Consider the following 26,648-nt stretch of genomic DNA (forward strand, 5'->3'; position numbering starts at 1 on the left):
GCGGCCAGGAGCCCAGGATTGGGGTATGTGGCGCAAAGTCGGTCGAGCGTGGCGTCGCAACGCGTCCAGGAACGAAAGCGCGTCCGGGTTGAACGGCGTGCCAGAAAGGGAAAGAGGATCGGGTAAAGCAAAAGCAGCAAGCCTGGCGACACAGTGGCACCGGTGCAGCGGCCGAAATTTAGACCGGTACCATGAGGCGTCGCGGCGCCGAGCGCTCGGCCAACTGCTCTACCGTCGTCCACGTTTATTGATCGACCCGATGCAAGCAAGCAAGCAAGCTGGGCCACAGCTGGCCGGGCTTACCAACCTCGTTGCAAGTTCGAACGGCTTTCTACGTGTTCCAATCGCTGAAAGCTCCTGGCCCGACTCTGTTTACCCTTCGTACGTCGCGAGACCTATTTTCGATCTACTCTGCGACAATTGTTGGGAATGATCATTGAACGAGTGGATGAACGAATGATCCTTTCATGATTTTAGAGGAATATGAAGATCTATGGCTGTTGGCAGTAGTTAGTAGGGTAGTGAGACACGGGTAGAGTGGCCCAGTAGTAGAGGACTGCAGTGTCTGACTACCTACTGTTTGCGTCCCAATCTACAACGAAGTAGATGATCCAGGAAATACAGCAAACTGTGGCTGATCCTACTCAGATTTTCTACTTCCACCTTCTTACATAGCAACAATAAAAAATTTTAACTTTTTTGATCTAAATGAAAATTTTTAATCTGTAATTACATCCGCAGACCAATTAGGGCATTCGATCCTAAAAAGACAAAGGAATGAAAAATCAAGTTCACAGAATTTTTGCTTAATGATAGAAGAATCCAGCAAGATTCATGAAAGGCAAAACTTTCGGCAGGAAATCCTTTGGCGCTCGGTGTTTTGTCGGAAACGCAGTCTCAATCCGTTTCAGTGGCTCGCTACCGGCGAAATCGGATATTCCAATAGTTTTTTCGAGCTGCCTTCGAGCGTCTAAATATACAGAGAGAAAGAGAGACGTGTACCTTGCAAGCACGTCGACAGTCGTACGTATTGATTTAGTCGGATCTGTATGCGTACGAGGAGGAGACGCTTTGTGCGGAGACACCGCTCGATAACCACCCCTTTTACACTGGCTTTGGCCTTTGCCAGCCGACTTACATTTCCCTCATCGTTAAAGGCATCAACTTATCAGGAATTTTATAAACAATTAGAAATTTCTCATTTTTCCTAATTAAAAACGTCCAACCCTCTGCACAAAAATTAAATTCTGCCTTTTTTTTTTCAAACCTGATCTTCCTTCAACCCTTTCGTTTCCGTAACAGCTCTTACGAAATCATGATGTTGCTCGGAGTACAGGGAATCGTCAGTTCCAGGAAAATCATCGAAACAAGTGGAACATTGAAAAAAATTCCATCGACGATAGGAGATACGCTTAATTACCTGAACCAACAGCATCCCGCCGATGCGAATGAGCAAAAGGGGGATAAAAAGCGTTGCACATGTAATCTGGTTGCGTTTGTGCTTGCTCGTAACCTCGGTGAACCTTGCACACTTCGAGCGGGCAAATATAGCCGCGATACGTCTGATTAGCAGAGAAGAGGAGAAAAGGTGGAGGCCGTGGATAGACGGGCCGAGATAATGGAGTGACGGCATAGAGAACGGAGACGGAAACGCGATTTCGTACATTAGGCGAAACGAACATTGTCAATCAAAGCTTTCACGGATGAATCCTCAGAGTCAGATGAGATTAGAAGCCTGACAAAATCGATCCTGAAGAGGTTTAGGAGAGTTTCGAGCTTACGCTGAATGTTTTGAGAATTTCCCAAGTTAGGCTATGTAGACTAGACTTTAGACTTGAGACTTTAGTTTCAATTTTAGAGATTAGGATGGAGCTGAATTAACTGGACAATAGAGATATGACACTGTGTTAATTAGAAATTAATTTTTTAAAGACTTTCCTATGCTTATTTTGGCATCTGTGTTAGCACTTTGATATGTTAACAATAGTATCGACTTTCAGTAAAGTTCACCTGTTTGGAGGGACTAATAGCCGTGAAATCGATATCCGAAGATCAAAGCTGAAGAGCGGACACGTCGCGGCTGCATTCGAGCTGCGTTGACGTCAATTAACACCACGTGTGGTGAGGCCATTACATCGAAAGGTTAATATCCATCCTTCGATAGCTTTTGAGTTCATTGTAACTTCATTTATGTGTAGAACATAATACATAATTGCTTGGGGTAGGTAGTTAAGCTGTAGTGCTATGAGGTTGGGTTGGTTACCAATAATAGAACTTCACTATTTTATTTAGGAAATTAACTCGATCGTGGATAATTAAAATAATGAAACCTGAATGACGGATACAATGAAATTTCGTTCGAATAAATGAAGCTTGAATAAATAAATTCCGCCTGCAAATAAGGAATAATTTTGTCATTCAAGTTCCGAGGTGCACCACCGAAAATATAATTGAATTTTCAATAGTACCATAAGCAACTTTTGTACTTAAGGAATACTTAATCTAAACTTACTTAGTAATCTAATGACATTAAGTATTATCAGTTCTGTACCTAACCTCAATTTGTCCAATTAGCAATTACCAATTTGAAAGAATATTGACAGGGAGTACAAAATGGATTAAGTTAAATTAGATGAGTACCAGACAGGGTGCTGTAATTTTAAACAGAACCCATTTTGCTACCTTTCTCAGAGCGCAGTCCCTTGACGATGATCCTCGTCGCCGGCGATCGATATGCCCGCCCGGAGACGTCGAAGCCGACGTGGTCGTTAATGACACCGATAACAGGATCGACCCTGGTCGCGTACGTGCACATGAATCTGCATAGTAGCGCGGTTAAAGAACCGGGTTATTACCAGCGATTCAACCCTGACATTTCGTACGATGACGCTAATGCCTCGCGCGTACATATGTACAATATGTATACGGACGGTCCGCGTTGCTCGTGAGCTCGAGAAAACGGTCTCGATGGGTGCTAGAGCAAAGGAGGAAAGAGGTCGAACGAAAATAAACGGCTGGAAGGTTGCGGATTGCGTGCGTACAACTGACCGATTAAGGGTGAAACCGATCGTTCGCCACTACTTTCCATAACTCGTGCCCGTATCCCTCGTGTGAGACTTTGGCACGTGGCTAATCGATTACTTCTACTACGGAACGAGAAGAAGTCGATCAACTTGAACTTGAAATATTCTGTTGAAATTAAACTTCTAACCTCGATCGTGCACGCTGTATTGGTTATTCGTGTCGTTTCCCAATATGGCGGGCAGAGAACGTGACTTAAGGGGTACCTAACCTAAACTTCGTGTACCAGTCTGCAGGGAATTTACTGGCCTAACCCAAATCTTACGCAACGAGCAAAGTCTACAATCTATAATTGTGAAATCTGTTGGCCATGAGTGCACAGTTCAGCCGGATGACTTTCTTAGGACACTCAACACGCGTCCGCCGCGCTCGGAGGGTTAACAGTCCCGCGAACGTGGCCTCTATCCGGTCGGCTACTGTTACCATGGTTATTCTAATTCCATCTCGTCGTTGAACTTGAAATATTCCGTAGTATACAGAGGCTATCTGACTCACTTCGATTAGCCGGTATCGTGAGATGCCCTGGGGTGGGGTGGTTATGGGCCAGCCTTTGGCAAATATTCCTGATAACGGGCCAACAATAGAAACTGATCGCAATATCGTTGCAACGCGTGCAGCCTCGACGCGTAACAAAATACTGAAAATTCTCTCGAGCAGACTGGTGTTTTCACTTTGACTCATTCTTTGTTCAGCCTGCCGAGTGTTAATGAATTCTGGCTGTTGATCCAGCCACGGCTGTACGCTGAACCCGTGTCCCACAAACGTAACAGTCTGCGGATGTTTTTGTGTTTCAAAAGTGCAGACTTTTGGGTACCTTCAGTCTTTAAACCTTGTCTACGTGACAGATAGAATAGTGATACACATCTCGCCACGTACAAAGAGAAATAAAAACGGTATCCAATGTCAGTCGGATTATTTCTGTCTCTCGTATTCGAAGGCGTGAAATCGAGTAGAAGAAACCCGAGGTGCCCCGATCGTTGACTCAGAAACACGATTTTTCGCACGCGCAGCATTGTTTCCTGGTATTCGATTACGCGCTCGAGCTTATGCAAACAACAATTCCCGCCTCTTATTATCGCGGCTGTTCGTGCACGTGATAAAAGTTCAAGGTGCCGGATCTCTGATGGCTCGTTCACTCCCGCGGGGGCACCGAGCTTGAATATAGTTATTCGTCTATACCTGTTGGACCTGCTTAACGGTCCCCGATCGAATTGTTTGTTTATGTTTAATGAAAATTTCTTGTATACAGGATGACTCAAAATTTGAGTACCAAGTGGGGTCAGATCTGACCCTGTTAAAGTTATACATGCTTATCCAAACAGTTTCATTAGTGCCTGAGAGAGTAATTTATATGTAGCCATTTTCTAGATACTTTTCCATAACAAGTCCCAGTAAAATTCCCTAGACCACCATTCCACCACTTCTATGGCAAACGAAAGGATTGCCTGGATAACCTACAAATACTCATAGATGTCCTGGCACACTTCAAGTCTATCAAAACTATTAGCCTTATCTAGGAACTGGTTATCGATGATGCAAAAGGAAAAATACATTCGATAATTGGCCCACAGGCAAAACAACATTGCCCGACGGAATATGAATCGATGATGACTTCCTGCCACGACGGCGGGTCGTAAGCAATAAAATAAATAATTATTACCGGAACATGGAGTAGACGTTCGAGGAAAGAGAGCATCGTGTTCGAATCGTCGATCGAAGAAAGATGGCTCGCGAGCTTATCCAAGCGAGGGAGAGACGCTTTGGAGAGAGAAATGAAACAGGAGAGCAAGGGAGAGACCCATAGAGCGGAAAGTTGCAATGCCGACCGCCACAGCAGTTCAAGGCCTTTAGTCTCTCCTCTTCCTCTCTCTTTCCCTTGCTACGAACTATTAATTTTCTATATTCATTCTATTTTCTGCTTTATCTTTCCCCTCCGTCTCTCTTGATCAAGCAAATTTTGCATTTACAGCATTCTGCTTCCTCTCTGATCTTCTTTATCCTCCGAGCATAACTCTGTCTTTGTTCCTTCTCTTGATCTTGGTCCCACAGGTTCTGCAAATACAGGGTGCCTCATACATGGTGGACCAAGGTATAACTCCAAGATAATAGTGGATGGAAAACAATTCCATTAGACAAAATAAAATGGTGTCATATAAAACATCAGGTGATGCATGTGTCAGTTTTGCAAGTAGAGATGTTCAAAATGTTTTAGAAGAACCTAATTACTTGGAACACCCTGTATTCCTCTGCAATCTCTATCTCGTTCCATTAATATCGTCCCCTTGTTCTTCGTCCCTGTCTATTCGCAACGTTGCCTCTATTCCTTTGGTCCCTCCCTTGATCCCACGGATTCCGCATCTGCTTTTGTCTTTCTCCTCTTCTCTCTTGATCTGGTGGCCTCTTTGTCGCTGCATTCATTCCTCTGTCATCTCTCTCATTTGCTATCGTCTTTATTTCCTACCGCCGCGGTGTCTCTGTCCCGCGTTCCATGGTTCTGTTGCCTCTCACGCATTAAATTGTGCTGATTGATACATTCTCATCGTGTTTCCTCCTTCCTCTCCGCTCGTTTTGTTTCGCCGGTCTAATTGACGGCAGATCCATCAGTTAGATACTCTCGTCTAGTCCGCGGTTAGGTTAAGTTCCCCGTGGATCATCTTTTGCGTTCCCCAAGACGTTGCGTGAGCTCTGGCCTCTCTTGTTTGCCTCTCTCTTTCTTCCCTTGATGCTTACAGGATGATTCTGTGGGAACCTTAGGTGGAGCCTTCTCGGAGGTTAGGGTGAAATGAAAGATTACGTAAGCGGGCTGGGATCAAAATACACGTATAAAGATTATGTAACTAAACGATACTGTTTTGGATTTTCTGGAACTATTATGTGCCCTGCTTTGCGATTTTCAAGATCATCGTTTCAAGATTACTGTTATTTATTGACCACCATCTGTCTACACACAAAAAAATTAGTTTTTGATGTGTGGAAGCAATTTTGTTATAAATCACTGCACTGGGATGAATCCTCGGTAGTCGTCTGACTCTGTCTATGATTGATATTTATTCTTCCAGTTTGTTAGGGTGGGTTGTAATTCTACTTTTGTGTCTATTTATTTTATCCTCAGTTGTTGGTTTCAAGATTTTTTAAAGAAAAACAAATTAATGCTGCTGAAGTAGGCAACTGGTATCAACTCTGCAGTTGCTGAACACTACAGGTAGAATTTCTAAACCACAAAGGCTAATATTAGATCCATGGTGATTTAGATCTTCACAGTGGCTAGAAAGTATGTTTTGGACTGCTAGTGATCTTGACTACATGTAACTGATGAATCTGTGGGGTCGACTGCGTATAATGCAGTAGTTGACTGCACTATCGACCGTGTGCAACCGTTGCATCGCGTCGCGGCGTCGTGACGTCACAGTCACTAATGCCCGAGTTACATAAACCCCCATTGCGTGCGTTCTCCCTCTCATTCTCCCTTGTCCGCTACGCGTTTCTCTTTCTTTTCCTTTCCCCACCATTTGGAATTCACGTCGCTTAATAACCCGTTTCGAAAACATTACTTCTATATTATACAGAAACAATGGCTCCAAGAAATTTGTAAATGAAGAGAATTCTCAATAGTGATCTAGCAGCCTACCTAACTTGACCCTGTGAGAAAGGGTCAGTGAACGATACGAAAACCCGAACCTATAAACCAGAGCTTACGTGTACAAGCGTTCAAGATACGCTGCCATAAATTTCTGAAGAATACAGACATTTATGTGCCATAGGAAGGGTCATGCTGACCAGCACAGCTATGACGTAATGCAACGTGCTCTCAAGCACTGGAGAATGTTAGCTTCAATTATTCATTTATTTCTTAGGTTGTCTATTTTAATTACTGATACAGAGTTGTTTAGAAATATTTGTAGAATCAATTCAACTTGTTCTTATTTTTGATAATACTTATTCAAATATAAGCCGCGGGCAAGGATAGCTTCCTTGGTTAGGGGGAAGTTCGACCCTGCTGCCCTCTTGCATAAACAACAAGAATGAACCCTAGATTTATTCCCATAACCAAAGAAACCCATTCTTGCTCGCAGGTGCACATTTGGTTGATGTGAATTTTAGTAACACTATTCACTTTGCAATTCTACAATATTATAAATACTGTTGTATTTATAATTAATTTTCTAATTATTAATTAGATCTGTGAAAATATGGTATTTATAATAAATATGTATTTCTTTCGCAACTTTTAAGTCAAGAATAATTTTGTACAGTGCAGTTCAACACCCAATTTTCATCATTTACTTGAAGCAAGTTATTAATGCACAGAATATGGGGGCTTATCCCACATTTAAATTAAATGAATTGCGTTTAAATTGTAATAATATATTTGAAATTGTTAACATAATGATATACACGTCCTTTGGGTTTAAAGGCTTTTGGAAGAATGAACATTCATAAAATTAATTCCAATTTGTTTTTAAATGTAACAAATGAATAATAAACATAGTTCAACAAAGGTGGCGGTGAGAATAATCTTGACTAATCTTCCTTATCGACATCGGTCGCCACAATGCAATCGTGCGCCACCTACTGGTAATTCCACTAATAACGTGCATGTGCAACTGCACTTACCTGCAGAGCTAATTCTTTTTCAATAAAAACAAAAAATAAATTATGAATCCTATGCAAATAATGTGAACAATTTTATTTTCTATATATTGCATAAAATTTCATTTTTCTACATTGCATAATCAATTATCTCCTGTCGATAATGCACTTTTCTACAATAGTATATGGCAAGTGAACGATTAGATGGCGCACAAAGATATTATTAATTATTTTCTAAGTTATTATAATTACGAAGCTAATACTTATATTTATATATTGTATATGTTATTCAAAAAGCAAAGTATAATAAAAATGAAGTAAAATACACAGACAAAAAAACTGTTTCCGCCCGGGATCGAACCGGGGACCTTGTGCGTGTGAAGCACACGTGATAACCACTACACTACGGAAACAACTGTGACATGTTTTTCTTCAAATGAGAAAATATGGCACACGTTTTAGTTATTATATTTATTAAAGTGCATATAATTAAAATACCAACATGTATTGAGTTCTTATTAATAGCAATAAAGAGTAGTTCCTTATAACATTGTTATGCAAATGTAAATGTTCTAAAATAGAGTGCACTTACCCCTTCATCTCGAAGTATGAATTTTCGGCAAAGTAATCATAATTAGTTCTAATTATCACTATCACTGTCTTCAAATACCTTAATATTCACATTACGACAACCACTATCACGATTAAAACCCAAAAACTACTACGTTTTTCACAAAATAGCTCCGCACTCGGCAATACGTCCACTCCGGAACTAAATCAAACGAAACTAAGATGGCTTCCACGCGCATGATCAATTGAGTGTTTATATACGCATAAACTTAATTTATTTCTCAATACATTACAAAGAATAATTATCATATTTAATTGTAATAATAATTTTAAATTTGTTCCACATGTTCACACATTAGTTACAATTTATTTGCAAGCAACTTAATTTTAACATTAAACACTGATTTGACTGTAGTATTACTTCACATCTTATGCTTGTCAGATACCCATGTTCGAAATAAATACTTCTAATTACTAGTAATTTATGTTTTCCATACTACTTAACGTACACAAATAATTGTCAACGCTAAATGTCCGATCATTCGATTAAACATTGTGGCACACAGCGACCAACTCGCTTTTCTAGGTCCACAACATTAAGAGAAAAATAATTTATAATACTAAATAGATATTAAAAAGAAACATTTGTATCCAGAAGAACAGCAAATATGTACAGCTTTGAGTATTAATAGGTTAAGTGCAAGTTTCTGTGTTCGCACAATTAACAGAGAAGCAGTGTTTACTACCTGTTGCAATGATACCAGTCATTAATGGAATGTAACAACACATTTATCGTCTTTAGAATAGGACACAGTGTGTCGGTATTGTCACAACACGTGATACTTATTTGTGCCACCATAAGAAGCGAGGTATGGAAAAGTAAACAAACGTTGAGGACGCTGGTCGGTCTCGTGTTCGAAACGTAACTTGACTCTTCCCAGTATTGCGAAATGGGTAAAGTGATACGTGACAAAGCAGCCAGTGACAGTTCCGAAGAAGAACAAAGAAAACCTACTGGCGAAGAACGAAAAGTACGAAGGAAGAAGAAGAAATGTAAAAAGGATCTGAAAGAATTGCAGCGGAGGCTATTAAAATCGAAAAGGGTATCAATACACTGGACATCTCTCTTATTAAACATTAATTATAACTTCTTTCTAGAAATCATAAATTTTTCTTTCATTTTAGAACATTATGCGAATATATTACATCTGACAGAGCGATATCATTTTGGAATCTTGCTATGCTTTTGGTTATGTTCGACAAGTTATTGAAAATACTGAGATTATTATTTTTATAAAAATTGTTGCACTCTAAATAAATGTTAACAATAATTTTTTTTAAGAATCTATTTAATGAGTACAGGAAACCTTTTATTTAATATATAATTCGAAATTGAGGCTAGGTGCACGTCTGCCAAACTTGATACAAAAATGAAAATATGTGTTGTATTTTCTTATTAAAAATTAAATTTTGTGAATCTTTGTCGTTAAATCACAACCTGATGTTTGTTAAATAGTGATGTTCTAAATGTAATTTTTCAGCAGAACCGTCAGGTGACGGGCAAATTTTGGCAGAGTAGTTTCATAAAGCTTTTACATCGTTTCGCAGACATACGAGAACAATATGTATATCGGAAAATAAATTTTAACTCACATTTTAGTCTCCTTTTGCAATTATTATTTGCTAACGCAATTTTCCAGAACCAACAAACGAAGATTGATGGGAAATCGGGCAAGGTGGGAAATTCAAAAAAGGTGTCCAACAGAATTCTACCAAAAGCTGTAAACACAAAGCATTATCTTTATAAAATGCTTCCAAATATTAAATAATATTTAAAAATGATATATTTTTTTTTGTTTTAGTTAGTTGGCATATATAGGAATGGTGCAGCAGGTAAAATAATAAAAAAATGTACGTATTTATGGTTGATTTTATTTAATAACAAAATTATCTAGTTAATTTGTAACAATTTACAGCTCAAACTAAAGAGCCTTTAAACGATATAAACAATGCGCGCCTACAGGGGAATGTTTATAAACTTTTAAATAATTGTGATTCCGAATTAGAGTAAGCAAAAATATTTTAAACAATTAGTTTCAACTTGAACTATCATTAGAAGTTATTTATCCCGTACTTTATTTTATTTTGCAGACCTATTACAATTGAAAATGGTACCAAGGGAGTTTCAAAAAATCCTTTATTTGATTCTGCTGTAAAAAATATTTTACATCCAACTCCTCCTGGTGATAAGAGATTAAGTCCTGTTTTGGGTAAAGTGGATGGGTAAGTCTCAGGTAATTTTCATTGAATCTTCTCAAACCTGTCACAGACACGAATCGATCAAATACATGTATAGAACTACTGATAAAAAAATAAAATAAAATAAAAACAAAGGATCCATATATTTTTACAGAAAAAAGCAACGCCCAAAAATCAGATGCATAGAAAATGTGAATCCTCCAAGAGTATTCAATTTTCTTCTAAAACCTAAAAATAAAAATTCAGTTAATATTGAAAAATTTCCCGACTCTGCAATTAAAAAGTATGAAGAATTATGTAGTACTGTTTCTGCGGAGAATTTCGAGGGAAAGAATTTACCTCAGTTCGTAACAGGTACTTATCTTTCTCTGTATTTATCCCGTTCACCATTACTTCCGTTGTTATTGGAACTTTTGTTTCAGACCCGTTAATAGCAACAAAGAAGAAATTGAGAAGCATGTACGCCGAATCGTTCCGTAGTCAATATTTAGGAGACACGATTAAACGTGGTACAGTTTTAAACGAAGTAATAGCCTCTTCTAGTAAAGATAACCCATCGGACGTTGAATATTGCTCTTTAGGTTATGTTCAAGACTCAGACCTTGGATCTGTGGCCGTGGAGAAGCCAGATCGTCAATTACGTCACAGAAAGGACAAAAGGGAAAGCTTGCCAGAAAGTGAAAATATATTTGTAATTCCAGAGAAACATTTTGATTTGAATGGCAGGAAGAACGAGGCTCCTCCTAACCTATTATTCGATCTGTCCTTACTAAATAAATCAAGCTCAGGAGTCGAGAATGTTGAACCAGAGTCACTGAACGAAATGAACAATTTAAAGAGCAATTTGACGGATATAACTATAAATAATCGCGATTTTTACGAAGGAAATTATTGCAAGAGGGACAGCAATTTTAAGGCTGCTGCTTCTATGCATGTAAACAAGATGGAAAGGTTGAAGGAGAAAATGGAATCCCCCCTTTTCATACCGAAGGAAGCACAGTTGCCAAACGATTTAATTACCAAAAAACATTTGAAGCGTAAGATTCAACGCGTACAAACGCAGTTTGTGAAGCATGGAGCAAAGAAACACCCTGGAAGAGGGAACCTAAAAGTATCACATCAGGTGAAGAATTTGAAACACATTCCCGCTATACTGCGACGATGTAACAATGCTGCAAATAATAACAATCGTTTGAATTTATTCGACCCGTCGATGCATATCAATAAAAAGCCTCAAGAGATACTGCTGGATGTGGCCCCAAAGCAGAGCGCCCTCTTCTCCCCACAGACATTAGACACGGAATCGAATAGGAACAGCAAGAAACTGGAAACGACAGCAATGTTCGACCCCGCAGACGTGCAGACTTGTGTAATGGCATCACCGAGTCTGCTCAGAGACGAAGTATGTTTCAAGAGTTTCCGCGAGCAGCCAGTGGACGCCAAGCAACAGCCTCAAAAGTTGAAGACCAATGAAATATTCCTGGGAAAGAAGAATATGAATCCTTCAGTACAGAAGACTATAATGTTCACGAAGAAGGATTCTCGTAACATAGGTCATTGTCTGTATCTGAACAATTTAATTACCGACCGAAGTGCCGACAACTCTAACGTCTGCGTGATGAGGAGGAGCGTTTCTGTGGACCAGGAGAAATCGATGAAGAATCCTTGCCCAACGCGCAGAAATTGTCAGCAGTGTCATCGTTGCTCGGAAGGTTCCGATGGCTCCTACTATTGCAGTCAGGAGTCGAATCCATCGCAGATGCAAAACGCAGAGGTGCATCAGAAACCTGTCGTTTGCGAGAAAGTGTTGCTGAGAAGAGTCCAGCAGCATCTTCATTCCAATCAGAAGTGCCATAACGATCAGCACGTTTGTTACGTGGTTGTAGATCCCAACAGCGTCCAGGAATGCTCAAGTGATAATGTCTCTTGTCAAAAGGAGAAGCACAGGACCGTGCACCCTAGGCATTTTTATCAGGACGATGTATCCGACATTGGTATACTAAAGGGCGTGCAAAATCTGCAGATATTGCCCATGGAGGAACGCGAGTTGCAAACGAATTTTACCAGCAATCAGTGTACAGGAAGGAATGCCGTGGTAATCGAAGAACAGCCAATCAAGTACTTGGCTGTTGAGAACAATTCCAGGGCACAAAAGATACCTATATACATGCAGAGCAACAAACGTGTTACCTCTGTCGATAAGGTAGAGGTAGTCAATCCCAATGTTGGATACCGCGTGGTATCCTGCCCTAAGGAATCCTCACAAAAGGTGATATTTGTACCCACGTGCGAGCAGAGTAAGGCAGTATACGGTAAACAAGAAAATTTGGCTTCTTACGATGAATCTCCTCTGGCAAGGAAAGTGATCTTGTGTCGACCGGAATTTCAGTCGAATCTATGGTACGTCAAAGACCCTTCGAACGTGTGCGAAGTTCACGTTCCAAAACAAAACCTCATGGAAGTAAGAAACACCAAGTGTGATACAGTTGTGAACAATTTGCAAGGGGACAAAGTTAAACTGTCCAGACGAAGTACAGTCAATTGGGACGATCTGCATTATCGATCGAATCACGGTACGGTTTGAAATTTTTTTTTTAATTTAACTAATTGTAATTATAGTTGTTTCTTATTTTAGAATATCAACACGTGAACGACGGCTGCGTTAGAAATCACACAATTTTCTATAAGAAGTGAATTTCTTGAGTCTCTTGAAATGTATATTATATTTTTTCTATCTTATTTCAGCGAGGTACGTGAAATTATTTATTGTACTATGATATATGATTAATTGAAATATTTATTTTTCCGTTCTTTAGGTTTTTATATTTATAAAAATGCAAGATGTAAACAAACAGAAATCGTCTATGGAAGTTTATTTATATTAAATTTTGTTTTGATAAGGCTATGTTTGTTACAGAATATAGAAGAACGTAATGATTTAATCTTCATACGTTAAATATAGTCGAATTAAGCTATTATTTTTCGTTACATTTATAAATTACTCGGATATTTGATATCAATGTTATCTTTATACAATTTCCAGTATTAAAATTGGATTTTTCATCGCATCTTAGTTTTCTCTTTTCTAATACCTTTCGGTATTTTTAATGTTTGATTATATACGTCATTTGTGCTATTTTTGAAATAAAAACTGATCTAACTTACCTCAGAAACTCCGAAGTACTGCCAGTTTATCTATTCGAAGAGATATTAGCACTAACTGTACATTAAATACAGAATAAAACTATTATAAATATCGTTTTAATACTAGGTGTATTCTTGTTCTACTTACACGTTCTCAGGCACCTGTACCCACCAATTATAAAAGTGGCGCCATCTTTATATTAAAAACCAACAATTAACATACAACTGAATTATAGATAGTACGAAACATGAAAGAATATAATAAGTGTACTTAAAACTTTTAATACTAGTGCAATGACATTTCATGGTCACCTTTCAGTTACAATTTTCGATACAGGGAGTTCGAAATTAACGAAGAGAAAATAAACGGACGCATAAATGCCCGATAAAACAGGATTAGCCTTTAATAACGTCGTGCAAGAGCAGATCAGCAAACGAATAATCGCAAGCCATTTTAATCAGCGCCCAGTAACATTTTACAGCGAGCTAACGTGAATTACTACGTTAATCTATTTTACGTCTCATTACACCAGCACACGACACGTTACGGCCATATTGAGTTTATGAACACGACCAACGTACGAAACGTTATGATATTTTTCGAAAAGAACAGATTCGATGATGTAAGTAAAATATAGAATAATATGTGTGTTACGTCTACATACTCCGTTTTTCAAGGGTTAATAGTGGTATACACGTGTGAATCGGAAGAAAAATAGTCGACTGTTGCCTGGACGTAGAAATATTAAATTGTATTCCTATGGGTCTTCGAGTCGATGGGGTGGAATCGCAACGGGGGCGAAGGGTGTCCGAGATCACTAACCAATATTTAATCAACCTTCCAGGAGAATATTATTCTCCGGACAAATCAAGGACATATGTATCAGACCACTAAGGGGGGTTGACGTTTTCTCTGTGGATATAAAAGACGAAACACCATGTATTTGTGTATGTTTGCGATTCGTACCATTGACGTAAGCATCTATTTAATACTGAAGATTCTTTTTTATAGGTTAGGTTGAAATATTAACATCCATGGATCAGTGCGACACTCAATTAAATGAATTAACATTATTATTACTTTTACTTATTTTATTTGTCTGATGTATGTCCACATTCCTCAGTGTTTAATTAGAAATTCAGACTTTTCTTTTTTATAAAATGACATAACCTTAAATTATGCACATAATTTGTTTCGTAATAATTAAACAATATTATGATGCAGTTATAGCAATTTTTATATTTTAAATTTCTGTAATTCTATGTGAATTTTTATGAAACAGATATGGATTTAATTTTATTATAACGCGAATGTAACGAAGAGAAATCATGGAACGCCTTACGCCAATGGGGAGCCTGTTCCAATGTATTCTCAACACACACCATAGATGGTTCGGTGTTGCACGGTATACGATGTTCCGCTTGCCCTGGAAGAGAATTCCCCCGGGATGAGACACAGGGAACAGGGTCGAACACAGGACTACTTCTCATCGTGGCCCTTTCGTGAGAACAAGTGCGAAACAAGTGTCGCACAGGTTCGCGTGTACCGTGCGTCCTAACAGCCCCGTGTCGTGTTAAGTCATGTAATTTCTCTATCTGAAGATAAATCATATTTCACGCTCTCTAATCCCCTGATCTCTGGCTCACACTCGCACTACTCTATGTGAAAGCATCAGAGACACTTTTTAATCCCAAACGAATATTATTTTTATTTTTGTATAAATCTTCGTGAATTATTTGTAAGAAGACTACGAAGACAAAGCACATTTGGACAAGACAGAAGATAATTCTCCACCTTGTTTTTACAATTACAGGCAATTATACATAATTGACTTTTCTATTAGATGTTCTAACGTCGAACCCTTCAAATCTCGTCGTAACACCTATTATTCGCAGTCAATAGCTGATTAGTTACGTTTATTTAAAAACTAAAGTACGACAGACAGGCTGTGATCGACACCAAGACAGCCGCAGGAGATGTCAAGCGTAAACACGAACGGAAGGCTTCCTGGAAGCGTGGCTCTGGTTGTCCAGCGGAAACGGCCTGCCTCGGAATCGATCGTAAAATCGAGAGCCAGGAGAGAGGGATGGCATCATCGAATGATAGCGTTCATTCGGGTTGATGGCTGTTGGGGAGAGGTCGCACCCGACGAACCGGAGCTGGCACACGGACGGGGATGAATGTGGAGACGGCGAGGGCGGTAACTGCTCCACGGCTTGGTCCGAGGGTGGCTCCAAGGATCGACGAATCAGCGTCGAGAGAAACACAGCCGGTGACCAAACCCGTTTCTCGGTAACAGGCATCCGGCCACACCCCCCGGCGTGTACCCTCTCCGTCGGTTATTGAATTAAGCTTATCATTTGATTTTGAGGAGACCCACCAGTCGGTCGTCTCGGGCTCTCTTAAGCGGGCCGAAAAACTTCTTTCTATCCGCGGCTATAATCGCAATAATTTGATATCGCTGATCCGATTACGCGTCATAAGCCGCTATCGAGGAGGCGGTTGCCGCCCGCGTCCCTTAGCTCTCGTCCGCGCGACCAGGAGAATTACGTGACGTTGCCACCGTGGCCTGTACACCAGCCTCGATTAACCGACATTCCGACGGAAGAAGCGATCCACCAGTTGGGCCCGAAGGGACGCCGCGGTTAGGGCCCGGAGGAGCGCGCGCCCGCGCGCTCCACACCCTCGGCTTTTTTTCTTCCGCGATTATCTCCGATCTGCCTAATCGAATCTCCAGTACTATCCGACGGATCGCGATGATCCAGTGAATGGAAGAGACCTCATCGACTGTACTTTCATCATCGACCAGGAACAGCCGTCCTCAACGAGCCAGGAAGCATCATGGAGAAGAAATAAGTAATTTCGATGAACTGTCGAGGTGTCCTGCGTTTAGTGTCCCTGTTTATCCGTCTCTGACCTCTATAACGAAGAGGTCTGTAGTTCAGTTGACCTTTACTACCAGTGCACCCAGTGAACCATGGACTATTCGTACTTGAACCAAGCGGCTGCGGCCGCTGCAGCTGGTTTTGAAGCCTCTAGCTGTGCGTTAGCTGCCAGTGAAATGCAGTGTGGTTACGGGGATCTAAGTTCTTGCTCCCAGATGAGTCAAGCTGCTTATCGTTACACAGCGGCGAGAGCAGCCGGCTATCCTGGTAATGCTGGGACCGCGAGCACTGGGAGCAGTACGCCGCTAGGGGCCCATCACACCACTCACTCGCATGCCCACGCGCACCATGGGGCCCATGCAACACCATGCTCCGTAATGGCCGCCAGATCTCAGGAGGTACACCGGCACGCAGCCTCCATCTTCCCGTCGGCTATCAATCTACAGAGTGAGTGATTTTTGTTGTTACTTGAGGAAGATGCTCTATTAGGATTGTTTGTCATCTTTTTATGTTTCTTTTAGTGAGCTTAGTTTGCTGTTCTTGATTGAGTTTCCAGATCATTGAAATTGGGTTCAGTTTTTTGTTTAATAGATTTTGTTTTGTAGATGTCCTAGTTGATTTTTAAAGTTTATAATTCAGAAATGATAAAACTATTAAATTTTCAAGGGATGAAATATCATGATAAATCATGCATGGTATATTTCATGAAGGACCATGTGATTAATATAAAATTTGTTATGTATCTTTGTGCATTTAGAAGTTCAGAGCTTCCCATTGTCATTTTTTGCTTTTTTTGATCATTTGTTTATAGCCTGATTTAATTTTGTTTTCATTATGAAAACTTGATATTTCTCTCAGCCTTGAAATATGTTCATGAAAAAGAATTTTTACTAATCAATAGGGCCCGGTGCTTCAAATTTATTATATTAAAATAATATTCAGTATAGTAGACAGATACGGTGAAGGAATTAAAAGAAAGAAAAAAAAGAATTCCAATCCTCTCCACCATCACAGCACACCAAAAAGTAAAGAGAAAGAACGTATGGACGAATCGTCGTTCCAGCAGAAGAATCGAATTAGAATCTCCTCGTTAATTCAACGAAATTCCAGGAGCGAGTAAATCAAACATCGTCCATCGTTAAAACGGCAGAATTTATAAAGGAACAATCAATTGAAAGCGCTGAAGACGAGGAACGGAGGGTGGTCGGGCGGGGCAAAGAAGATCGTCTTTCCCTTGAAAAAAAGTAAAAGAGGGTGGTTCTTCTTCTCTCAGGGGAAAGTTGCCGTCTCCATGCTCGAAGCTACCACGGTATTTCCTCTGGAAACGACGACAAGATGGCACTGAAAATCAATGGATGTGTCTCGTCCTCTCCCGACCCCTCTCTTTCGTATTCTTGCCTCTCTTTCTTCGAATGCTCTCCCTCGTTTACTCATTCCTCTCACCCTTGTGTTGCCCTTCCTCTTTGTCCTGTCTCATCCTCCCTGGGTTCCCTCTGTCTCTCCCTCTACCTCCTCAGTCACTCATTGCTATGGTTACGTTCCATGGTATCCCAGCCATTCTCACCTATATTCTATAATCTATAAGCATCATGGAGAATGTTGCGACCTGAACAAAGTAATTCAAACGGCAGAGATTTTCTTGGCCTATCAGGAACTGCTGGCTCTTCTGGGTGATTTAGAAAGTGAGAGGATTAGGGAGAGCCTTGAGGTTTTGATGATTAGAAGCATTTCACACTTTCATTTCTTAGTGTTAGTAACAGTATTTCTAATATAACAGAAATATTAATTAAAGAGCAGAGGATTTAGAGAAATAAAATTATTAATAATGAAGGTGTAAGGGTTGAACCCGTAACTACTGGTATAGATCAGCAGAATGTTCCATTTACCTAATTTACATAGAAAATAAATATTACTTAATTAAAATCCAGGTAATTATGAAGAAATGAACTTATTATTATTATTATTAGTACTCCAAGTGTAAGGGTTGAATCTTCTGACGAGGATGAGAAGATTTCCTTTAAGCTTCCATTTCATTGAGATTTTAAGCATAATGATTAGAGTGATAGTTATTAGTAATTAAAAGTTGTCTAATTAGTAATGAATCCATGTTATAATTAATAACTTTATGAAAACGTGATGTAGATATCAAAATTGAATGTCTGATTATCTACATAACTTTAATTTTGCTTCCTTAATGAACTTCTTGAATGGGAATGTTATTGAACCATTAATGTCATTAACCATTTTGATTCAATTTACAGGTGGACTGGGATATAAGGCGTATTCTGGTCACGATGGTCTAGCGGAGAAGAGGAAACAACGTCGGATACGAACAACCTTCACCTCGGCTCAACTTAAGGAACTAGAGCGTGCCTTCCAGGAGACACATTATCCAGATATTTACACCAGAGAAGAAATCGCCATGAAGATCGACCTGACGGAGGCTAGAGTCCAAGTAAGTCAATGTTTCATTCAAGAAGACCATTGAAATCTTAAGTAACTGAAAGCTGGAAGGAGCGATTCGTGTTATCAAAGTCCTAAAAATTACAAAAGATTAAAATTTTATTCCTTCGATAACTATCTAATAATTGCCGGTAATGTGTTGTTAAAATCAAATTTGGGAAACAAACATAAAGAAGATTTTCTTTGTCCTGCGTTTACTTCGGAATTCTCCCATCCAGTGTGTCACACAAAATGGAGGGATAAAACGAAGGGACAAGGGTGATGGCGGAACACGGTCCGTGTAATTGCATTACGAGCTCCATTTTCGTTTTCACGGTTACCTGCGAGTCGCTACTTGATGGATTATATCGTCTAATGCATCTGACGGATTAACTTGAACTTCTTGGAGATTCTCCTCCCGAATCGAACCGATGAAATTTATTATCTTCACCATTTTTCACGAACAACAACTTCCTATTTTCATTAGAAAGTGAGAAACCCTTTAAAATTTAAGGTTATGTTTATCAAAAGCTGCCCTGAGATTTCTTAAATTGAATTACAAAAAAAAAGAAGAAATACATTTCAATATTATTTTATTTCAAAGTTAAATCATACATAGTTTTGAGATTATGTTCGTTATGGATGTGATATCAGCTGTCAGGAAACTATATTTCTTGATCCTGATCTCCTGTAATAATAATGATGATTGCCAATCAGAGACTAAGGTTAACGCTCGACGAAACGACAGTGGTGCCACATTGTGTGGTACTTCGGAACAGCTCTGCTAAGATTAAATTTATTACGACTTCGAAACGGCACGTACTTGAACTATAATCTAGTAGTAGTTGAATGAAATTCTATAATAAGATCTTAAAATGTTCCAACATTCATATTATTCATAAGCAATTTAGCTAATTTTGTGTTTTTGTAACATTTCATTCTGTTTATAAATACACAATACAATAATTTATTAATTTGCCTCGTAATTTGTTATCATCTGTTCAAATGAAAAGACAAATCGAGTTAGATATTGTATGAGATTATAAGCAGGAAGGTATATGAACACATGATAATTCAGTAGGAAGTTACTATCAATTTTCTAGTAGTTTGCGGCAGCACGGGCAGACCGCCATTTCCAAGGAGGTTTGCCATGACGAAGGGTAGCCCTTACTCAGTTCGAATCTTCCCTAATTCGTGGCTATCCTCCAGGTGTATCGAAACTCCATACATTTACAGAAAATTAATTGTAAAATTTTTCTTCTTTTCATAAGTTTGTTTTATTGGCCCTTTTGTTCCCTAGGAAGGAAGACCCTTTGTCAGAATTGTTTCTGTCCCTCGATCACCCTACTTCAAATTGACCTGCGTGTCGGTACTCAACTTTGTCCCAATGGGAAAAGAAATCCATGTTGATTTTCCGCATCTCTCCAAGACTGTCTGTCTCGAAATTGCTAGCCACCCTCTCTGTCGCCTTTTGTTACATGGTTTGGGGCTTTTGGTGGAGTTCACAAGGTTTTGTAGAAATTCCAGTATATAAAGGACCATTTGATAATCTTTTGTGAGGTAAATAATCGCTGAGTCCACATCAGTAGCTCAAAGATTAAAGAAATAAATTTTGAAGTAAGGTTGAAATATCACTCACACTGATAGGCTTTAATATTAATCTCCAGTCGATTCATAAGTTCCATCTTAATAAATCTCCATGCTAATAGATTAATGACATAACCTAAAAGAAACACTATTTCCCATTAAATTACCCTTAGAAGATCATAGATAACCAGATACCTCGTAAACCTGCATTCCAGCAGACACCCAGGTCGTTCTTAATGACCCTGCTATTGAATTAATCTCTCCTAGCCAGGTCGCGTTCCACTTCTTTCAATTGAATTCAGTCCCTTACGACCGCGTAAGAGCAACGAGCGTCCCTTGATTGTTGGTCCACCAGGCCTGTTCACCCTCGACTCGCTTCTGTTCACGATGCTGCATCCCATCGATGACATCCGAGTGTGGGGTGCACTGTGTCGCGTGGCGACACGTTTCGCTGTTTCTGAGTCACATGTCATTCCGTATGAATTACAACTCCATTAACGTTTCGGGCAACCTGCGAGCATACATAATGCCGACAAGTCGAGCATACATCAGTTAACTCCTGGGCCAAGAGGTTGATTTGTGGGTGCATATGTATGGTTTCTTCGTTGAAGGCTCTATGCCAAATTAATTGTGCTTTTTGACATCTGTCTTTGTTTCTTGAAGTAGTAAATATTTTCTTTTAAGAAAAATTGAGGTTAGGTTAGGTTATCCATGCGAGGACGATGGAAATTTTTGCGTATCCCTAAAAGTCATAATGAAAATAGAATAGCTAAGGAAAAACGAAAGCAAAAGATAACCTCAAAAATATTCTCGTCTCCCGGAGACAAAGTGCTGCATGAACGGAAAGACTTAGGAAAGATCAAAAAGCAACGAATGGGCAATAACACTTCCTGACGAAGAATTCTCGGGTCGAGGAAGGGGATGGCAGAGAGAGGGATGCGAAATGGGGAAAACACTCGAGCTGGCACGGCTCTGCCGGTTCGAGGGTGGCTGATACACAAGGGGCCCATGCCCGGAGTGTGCCCTGGTAATTGCGAGCTCTATGTAGATCCACTTACGGTGATTAAAAACTGTCCTGCTGGGTATCATCCACGTAGAACGACGGGAGGCTACAAACACAGCCACCCTGGAACACGGTATTTCGCGTTAAGCTGAAACTTCTTCGGCTCTGGTCCAAGTGTTAGGGCGATTAAGAGGGGATCGTTTGCGTAAAGAAACACTCTGATCTGTGAATTGGTATCTCGTTTAGAACTTTTCAAATGTTCCTGCATATGTAGGGTAATTGTGTTAGCTTGTTGCATATGGGATGACGTAAAAGTATCTCCATATGGCACTTATAAAATGATTTAAAGGATAAAGTTTGCAAAAATTAATTACATAAATCTGTTATTATTTATTTTTAATATACATAATATGGTTGGTTATTGTAATAAAAAATGATAGTTTCGTCAACACAGAGAATCTCTTTCTTCAATTAGCCAAATAAGTTGGGGCCATAAATGCTATGGGTCTGCAATTGAAATCTTGATTAAGAGCAGCATCGATTGGATGGACCAATACCATTCGACTGATGAATAAATCGTCTGGACAGATCTCATTAACTCTGCATCCACTTTCGTGTTTGACCACCACCGTGACGAGTTCCTGTCACTCTCGAGTCCAATTCATCGAACAATCTAAATACATTTATTTCTTCTGAACGTTCACATAATCATGTATAAAGCTTAAGTCTTCTTCAAAAATTGACTTATTTTAAAAATCCAAGTTTTAAGTCATTTTAGGTTAACCTGAGATAGCGTTTGATCGTATATTTATATTTTCTGTGTTTGATTTCTTCAAGTTAGGTTCAGATTAGAATAGCCTAAGGATAGAATAACAGTTGCAAGAAATCCTTGGTTAACTGATTCAGAAAGAGGAAATCAGAGCGAGTCAGAACCTTGTAGGGTTAATCGAACGAGCAAATACGAAGCAGACCCATAGAATTCCTAATGATTCGTCCATAAGCTTCTGGGTTTGCTTGCTATCAATGTTTGTACTGGCATCACAAATGTTCCTATTCCTTTGCTCGTCGTGAAGATGAACAAATAAGTCAAATTATAAATTGCAAATTTTGTACTTTAATTTTATTTTATTCGAAAACAATTTACAAATGGAAGTGGTTTTGTAGTCGACGAACGGCGAGATAATGAATCAGAAGAAAATTCATAGAAGCAAGTAGCCGTGTTTGCCGTTCGATTGGCATGAAGCGAGAAGCCGAAGGCAACGAAGCGCGTGAAGCGGTGCTTAAATATTTATCCAAAACGAGTCGGACATCTGTCGTCGCGGCTGGTCGCATTTTATTTAGCTGCACCGTATTTATTTAACATTAACGCGAGCGCGTAGCCTCCCTAATTCACGCCGTCGTCGTCGCCGTTGTCGTCGTGGTCCGTTCTGCAAACAACGGCACACATGCTACGGTCTCTTCGGGGTTTGGTCCGTGGCCAAATACGAATTATTACCGTTCTCACTGTCGCTCTACCTTCTGTCCGTGTTACATAATTTTTCCACTTTAAGCACGTAATTTTTGTAAACTTCTACTTACCAATCAATATAATACAAAGTTGCTGATGAACAGCATAAATAATTGCTCAAATCCAAACCTAACCTAACACCAGAAGATTTAAAACAGTGAGAAAATATTCGTTAACGATGTACCATGAATATGTAAGCCGGTACGCTGATTTTTGTCGAACGCACCGGGTTAATCCTTCCGCAGGTCCGCGAGAAAAAAGGTATCAGGCAAATTCTTCAAACACGCTCGACGTTCGTCGAAGGTCGCTCGAATTTCTCGAACGACGCTCCCGTTCAGCGGCAGCTGATAAAAATCCAATAGCAGTGTTTGCCGTCCGGAAAGGGCAATCACGTTCATCATGGTGTCCCGCACCCCTGACTCTCGGAATCCACCCCTTTCCCCTTCCAACGAACGTCTGCCAGTCAGCCTTGCGCTAGGGATCCCGAACGTAGCCGCCCCTGGAAAATTTAGGGGTGGGATCCACGTGCACACGCGTGGAGAAACGAACAAGGGAGGGAGAACGCAGGGGAACAGGAGAGAGGGTGGCTTTGCTGGTCAGATAAACGGTAAAGCAAATAAATCCGCTACTTTAACATGCAGGTCACCGCCGCTTTCCGTTTATTTTATTCGTTAAATATTTCATTTGGCCAACTAGAGCCAATTACGAGCGCCGCCTGACGAGCGAAGTGACCAGACGCGCGTGCTGTTCCCTCCCTCTTACCCTTTCACGGCATATGTTTGCCCTGGAAAGATTTTTGGCGAGCCTTTTTCATGGCAAATCTGCTTTTGTTTAATAAATTGCTTGATTATAACATAACGATAATGAAATAAGGAAGTCGCTCGAGACCGGCCAGTTGCTTATTTCGGATCAAGATTGTACTACTTCCCTCAGGGAATACTGTATCCTGCACTTTCAAAGAATAAACTATCTCTAATTGTTAATACAAAATCGTGTTTTTAGGTATGGTTCCAGAATCGACGCGCGAAGTTCCGCAAGCAGGAGAGGCTCGCTCAGCAGAAATCCAACTCGCAGAGCGGCATCGGTGTGGACAGCGGCGCTTCCAGCCCGGTAGCGGGCAACGTGAAGGCGGAGGGCCGTTCACCGAGAAGTCCAGCGACGCCGCCGGGCAGCTCCAACAGTGTCCTCTCGTCGAACGAGGTGAAACCGATCACGAACCCGAATCTGGTCAGCGTGAAACACTCCAGCGACACCTCCGGGGAGGGCACCTCGCCGAACACTCGAGGAAGCAACAGCGGCGGAGGGACATGGGGATCCTGTAGCCCCAGGCCTTTCTCCGCGCTACCACCGTACTTGCTCGACCCCCTGCCGCTGAAAACCGCGAACCTCTACTAATCGTCCTGACGATTGGTAATGGGCTAGCGATCGCTTCGAATGTCAGCCGATTTTAGAAGTTTCCGAACGTTTCGAGGGATTCTGATTTCGAAGAAGAATCGTAGTGGTTCGAAGTTCTGCAGTGATCGAATTGCTTGGGAATTAGCAATAGGGAGTGTTTAATGCCCATCACTACCGAGGATACCGTTCCATACCACCAGAATCGTGTAAATATAGAATATCGTGTGCTGTTCAGAGGACGCTAAGTCAGTCGCGAGGCCGTTCCATAAAACAATTCTATTGTGATAATTATGGAGAAATCAATGAATCTTCTAACATTAACCTGCTATCAGGTCCTCTTTTGTGTTACAGCTTTTATGGAAACCACCATCGTAATTAGTTTCTTTTGTAACCTAAACGAACGGCCTTGTCGAAGGACTCGCTCGAGAATACTAGATGCTGATATCTGTGTACCGTCCTAATTCCTCGTTGATTAATTAAACAGTGTCCAGCAGTTGAGCCAGCAAGTTGCACATGAAGACGTTTAAAAATGAAATTGACTTTTGCAGACCTTATTGAGGAGTTCTACCTTTAATCTGGATCGATGGAAATATCAAAAGTAAGGTTTTGATTTTAGACGTCTTGAACAGTTTACGGTGTGACGAGGAGCAATGAGGGAACCCTAATGGGACTCTGAACAGCGTCGTTCGAGGATAAGTGTATCGAGGACATCGATGTGGCCGGCGCCTGTACAGTTGTTGCTATAAATATAGGAGATTAGTGTTTTACACCGTAACTAGTACTTACTGTCGAACGGGAACAAGCTCTCTCTCCCATTCGTCCAGCCAAGAACAAGAAGACGATGTAGCTCCACCGACGTGCGTATCATTGTCCATTCACAATATACATAAATCCACAGAATTATCCATTAGCGTATAAGGATTTATTAAGGTCCGTTCGTGTAAAGCCGCGTACATGCCATACAAATAAAATGAGAGCGAAGAAAAACAGGCAGGCGTTCTTTGCTAATAGTCACTTGTACGATATACTTGCTCACTTGACTGAATGATAGTATTGTCTTTCATTTGATAATCTAGGATACATCGGCAGGGTAATTAGTATGTACATTGAAGTGATGCAGTACATAGGTGGTACAGAAGGCGACCAATCCCTCGCCTAGTACAGTGCTTTGTTAGCGGGCCCTACTGCCTGTCTCCCAACGGTACAGGTGGGATACACTATTGTGGTCAATTGTCGAAATGATCAAAGGGAGTTGGGCGAAGCGAAGTACCACCTTGCCCATATACCGTCCCCTTCCAACAAGGCACCTGCACCACTGTGACCTAGGCGTAGGTCCCTCTTTGAGGTCTGCGCACCAATGAATGAAAAGTTAGCATAGCTATGACGAGTGAAAGTGGAGTCCCGAATACACATGGGCTGGCAGGCCTGCGGAGCGAGGGCCTTCTCCCACTACTCTCTTCAGAGTGGGTCCTGTCTATGGGGCCTTACGTTCAGTCCCCCCACCGTCCATCCACTGGCGGATTGCGACAGGTAAAAAGCGTGCAGAGCCAGAGTAGTAGGGATGGTGGCGCGACACAATGAAGGATAGTACTGTAATTTATAGCGGTCTCTTCGCGTTTGCTTGTTTGTTTGGCGCGTACGCAGCTTAAAGATACGTTAGTCCCTGACGATACGAATATGAATGTGATCGTAAGAAAGTGATCGAAGGATGAAGGAAACGATAGGGTGACCGTTCCTGATTCTGTCGAAGGAAAACTTATCGCTGTTCGTCGATCGCGAAGTCAATCCTTAAACCGACTGGACAAGAGAAATGTCATCAAGTACGATCGTTTAATCTTTAAGTGGTCGCTTCGGGGATCGAATCAACACAGGGGGCTGGCGTTCTAGAAATCGAGAAATGATATTTATTTTACACAAGACTCGCCGTGGCGCGTTTGACATCGTCAACGTTCGCGCGGCTACTTAAAGATTAATCGCGGAGAAAATTGAAGATTGCAACGTGTTATATTATTTGCGCCGACGCTACGAAAGCTTCCGGTTTAAGGGTTAGAACCTAACGAGCACGTTATCTCTTACTGTGTGTGTGTGTGCGCCGTCGATATTGAAACTATTTTTATATAGTAAATGCTTCGGGCGATTGCTGAGCGCGCGAGGCACATCATTTGCATCATTATTTTCCCGAAC

At 40.6% G+C, this 26,648-nt stretch overlaps 2 protein-coding genes, 2 long non-coding RNA genes and 1 other non-coding gene across 7 annotated transcripts in view; 3 read left to right on the forward strand and 2 right to left on the reverse strand.

The window, feature by feature from the left end:
• LOC117606568 (uncharacterized) overlaps positions 1–13,496 on the forward strand; it is a 31,333-nt gene extending 17,837 nt beyond the window's left edge. Inside the window, exons 2-10 of one of the 3 annotated variants that reach the window (XM_076689535.1) lie at positions 9,942–10,022; positions 10,104–10,152; positions 10,218–10,308; positions 10,393–10,524; positions 10,655–10,854; positions 10,923–11,009; positions 11,082–13,073; positions 13,136–13,249; positions 13,317–13,496. In XM_076689535.1, coding sequence (XP_076545650.1) covers positions 9,942–10,022; positions 10,104–10,152; positions 10,218–10,308; positions 10,393–10,524; positions 10,655–10,854; positions 10,923–11,009; positions 11,082–13,073; positions 13,136–13,194 — 2,691 coding nt within the window. In that variant the 3' untranslated portion in view covers positions 13,195–13,249; positions 13,317–13,496. Of the gene's footprint in view, positions 1–8,630; positions 9,345–9,941; positions 10,023–10,103; positions 10,153–10,217; positions 10,309–10,392; positions 10,525–10,654; positions 10,855–10,922; positions 13,074–13,135; positions 13,250–13,316 lie in introns of those variants that run through there. The other 2 variants (XM_034329142.2, XM_034329139.2) reach the window with 2 other exon arrangements.
• TRNAV-CAC (transfer RNA valine (anticodon CAC)) lies at positions 8,012–8,084 on the reverse strand. The gene has a single exon. It is a non-coding gene; the product is annotated as a tRNA-Val (tRNA).
• A 638-nt stretch (positions 13,497–14,134) lies between the features above and the next one.
• On the forward strand, positions 14,135–15,835 carry LOC143305617 (uncharacterized). The gene is made up of 3 exons (XR_013062650.1): positions 14,135–14,267; positions 14,323–14,618; positions 14,928–15,835. It is a non-coding gene; the product is annotated as an uncharacterized LOC143305617 (long non-coding RNA).
• A 333-nt stretch (positions 15,836–16,168) lies between these two features.
• Positions 16,169–26,298, forward strand: LOC117606814 (uncharacterized). Its single transcript, XM_034329755.2, has 3 exons — positions 16,169–16,977; positions 18,792–18,985; positions 24,072–26,298. Exons 1-3 carry the CDS (start codon positions 16,623–16,625, stop codon positions 24,462–24,464), a joined length of 942 nt encoding a protein of 313 aa, XP_034185646.1. The 5' UTR covers positions 16,169–16,622; the 3' UTR covers positions 24,465–26,298.
• Positions 19,610–21,838, reverse strand: LOC117606817 (uncharacterized). The gene is made up of 3 exons (XR_004582070.2): positions 20,755–21,838; positions 20,612–20,695; positions 19,610–20,522 (listed from the first exon to the last, which is right to left on the reverse strand). It is a non-coding gene; the product is annotated as an uncharacterized LOC117606817 (long non-coding RNA).
• Positions 26,299–26,648: the final 350 nt, after the last annotated feature.

The sequence above is a fragment of the Osmia lignaria genome, chromosome 8 (assembly GCF_051020975.1).
Source record: "Osmia lignaria lignaria isolate PbOS001 chromosome 8, iyOsmLign1, whole genome shotgun sequence".
In the NCBI taxonomy this organism is placed as follows: Eukaryota; Metazoa; Arthropoda; class Insecta; order Hymenoptera; family Megachilidae; genus Osmia; species Osmia lignaria.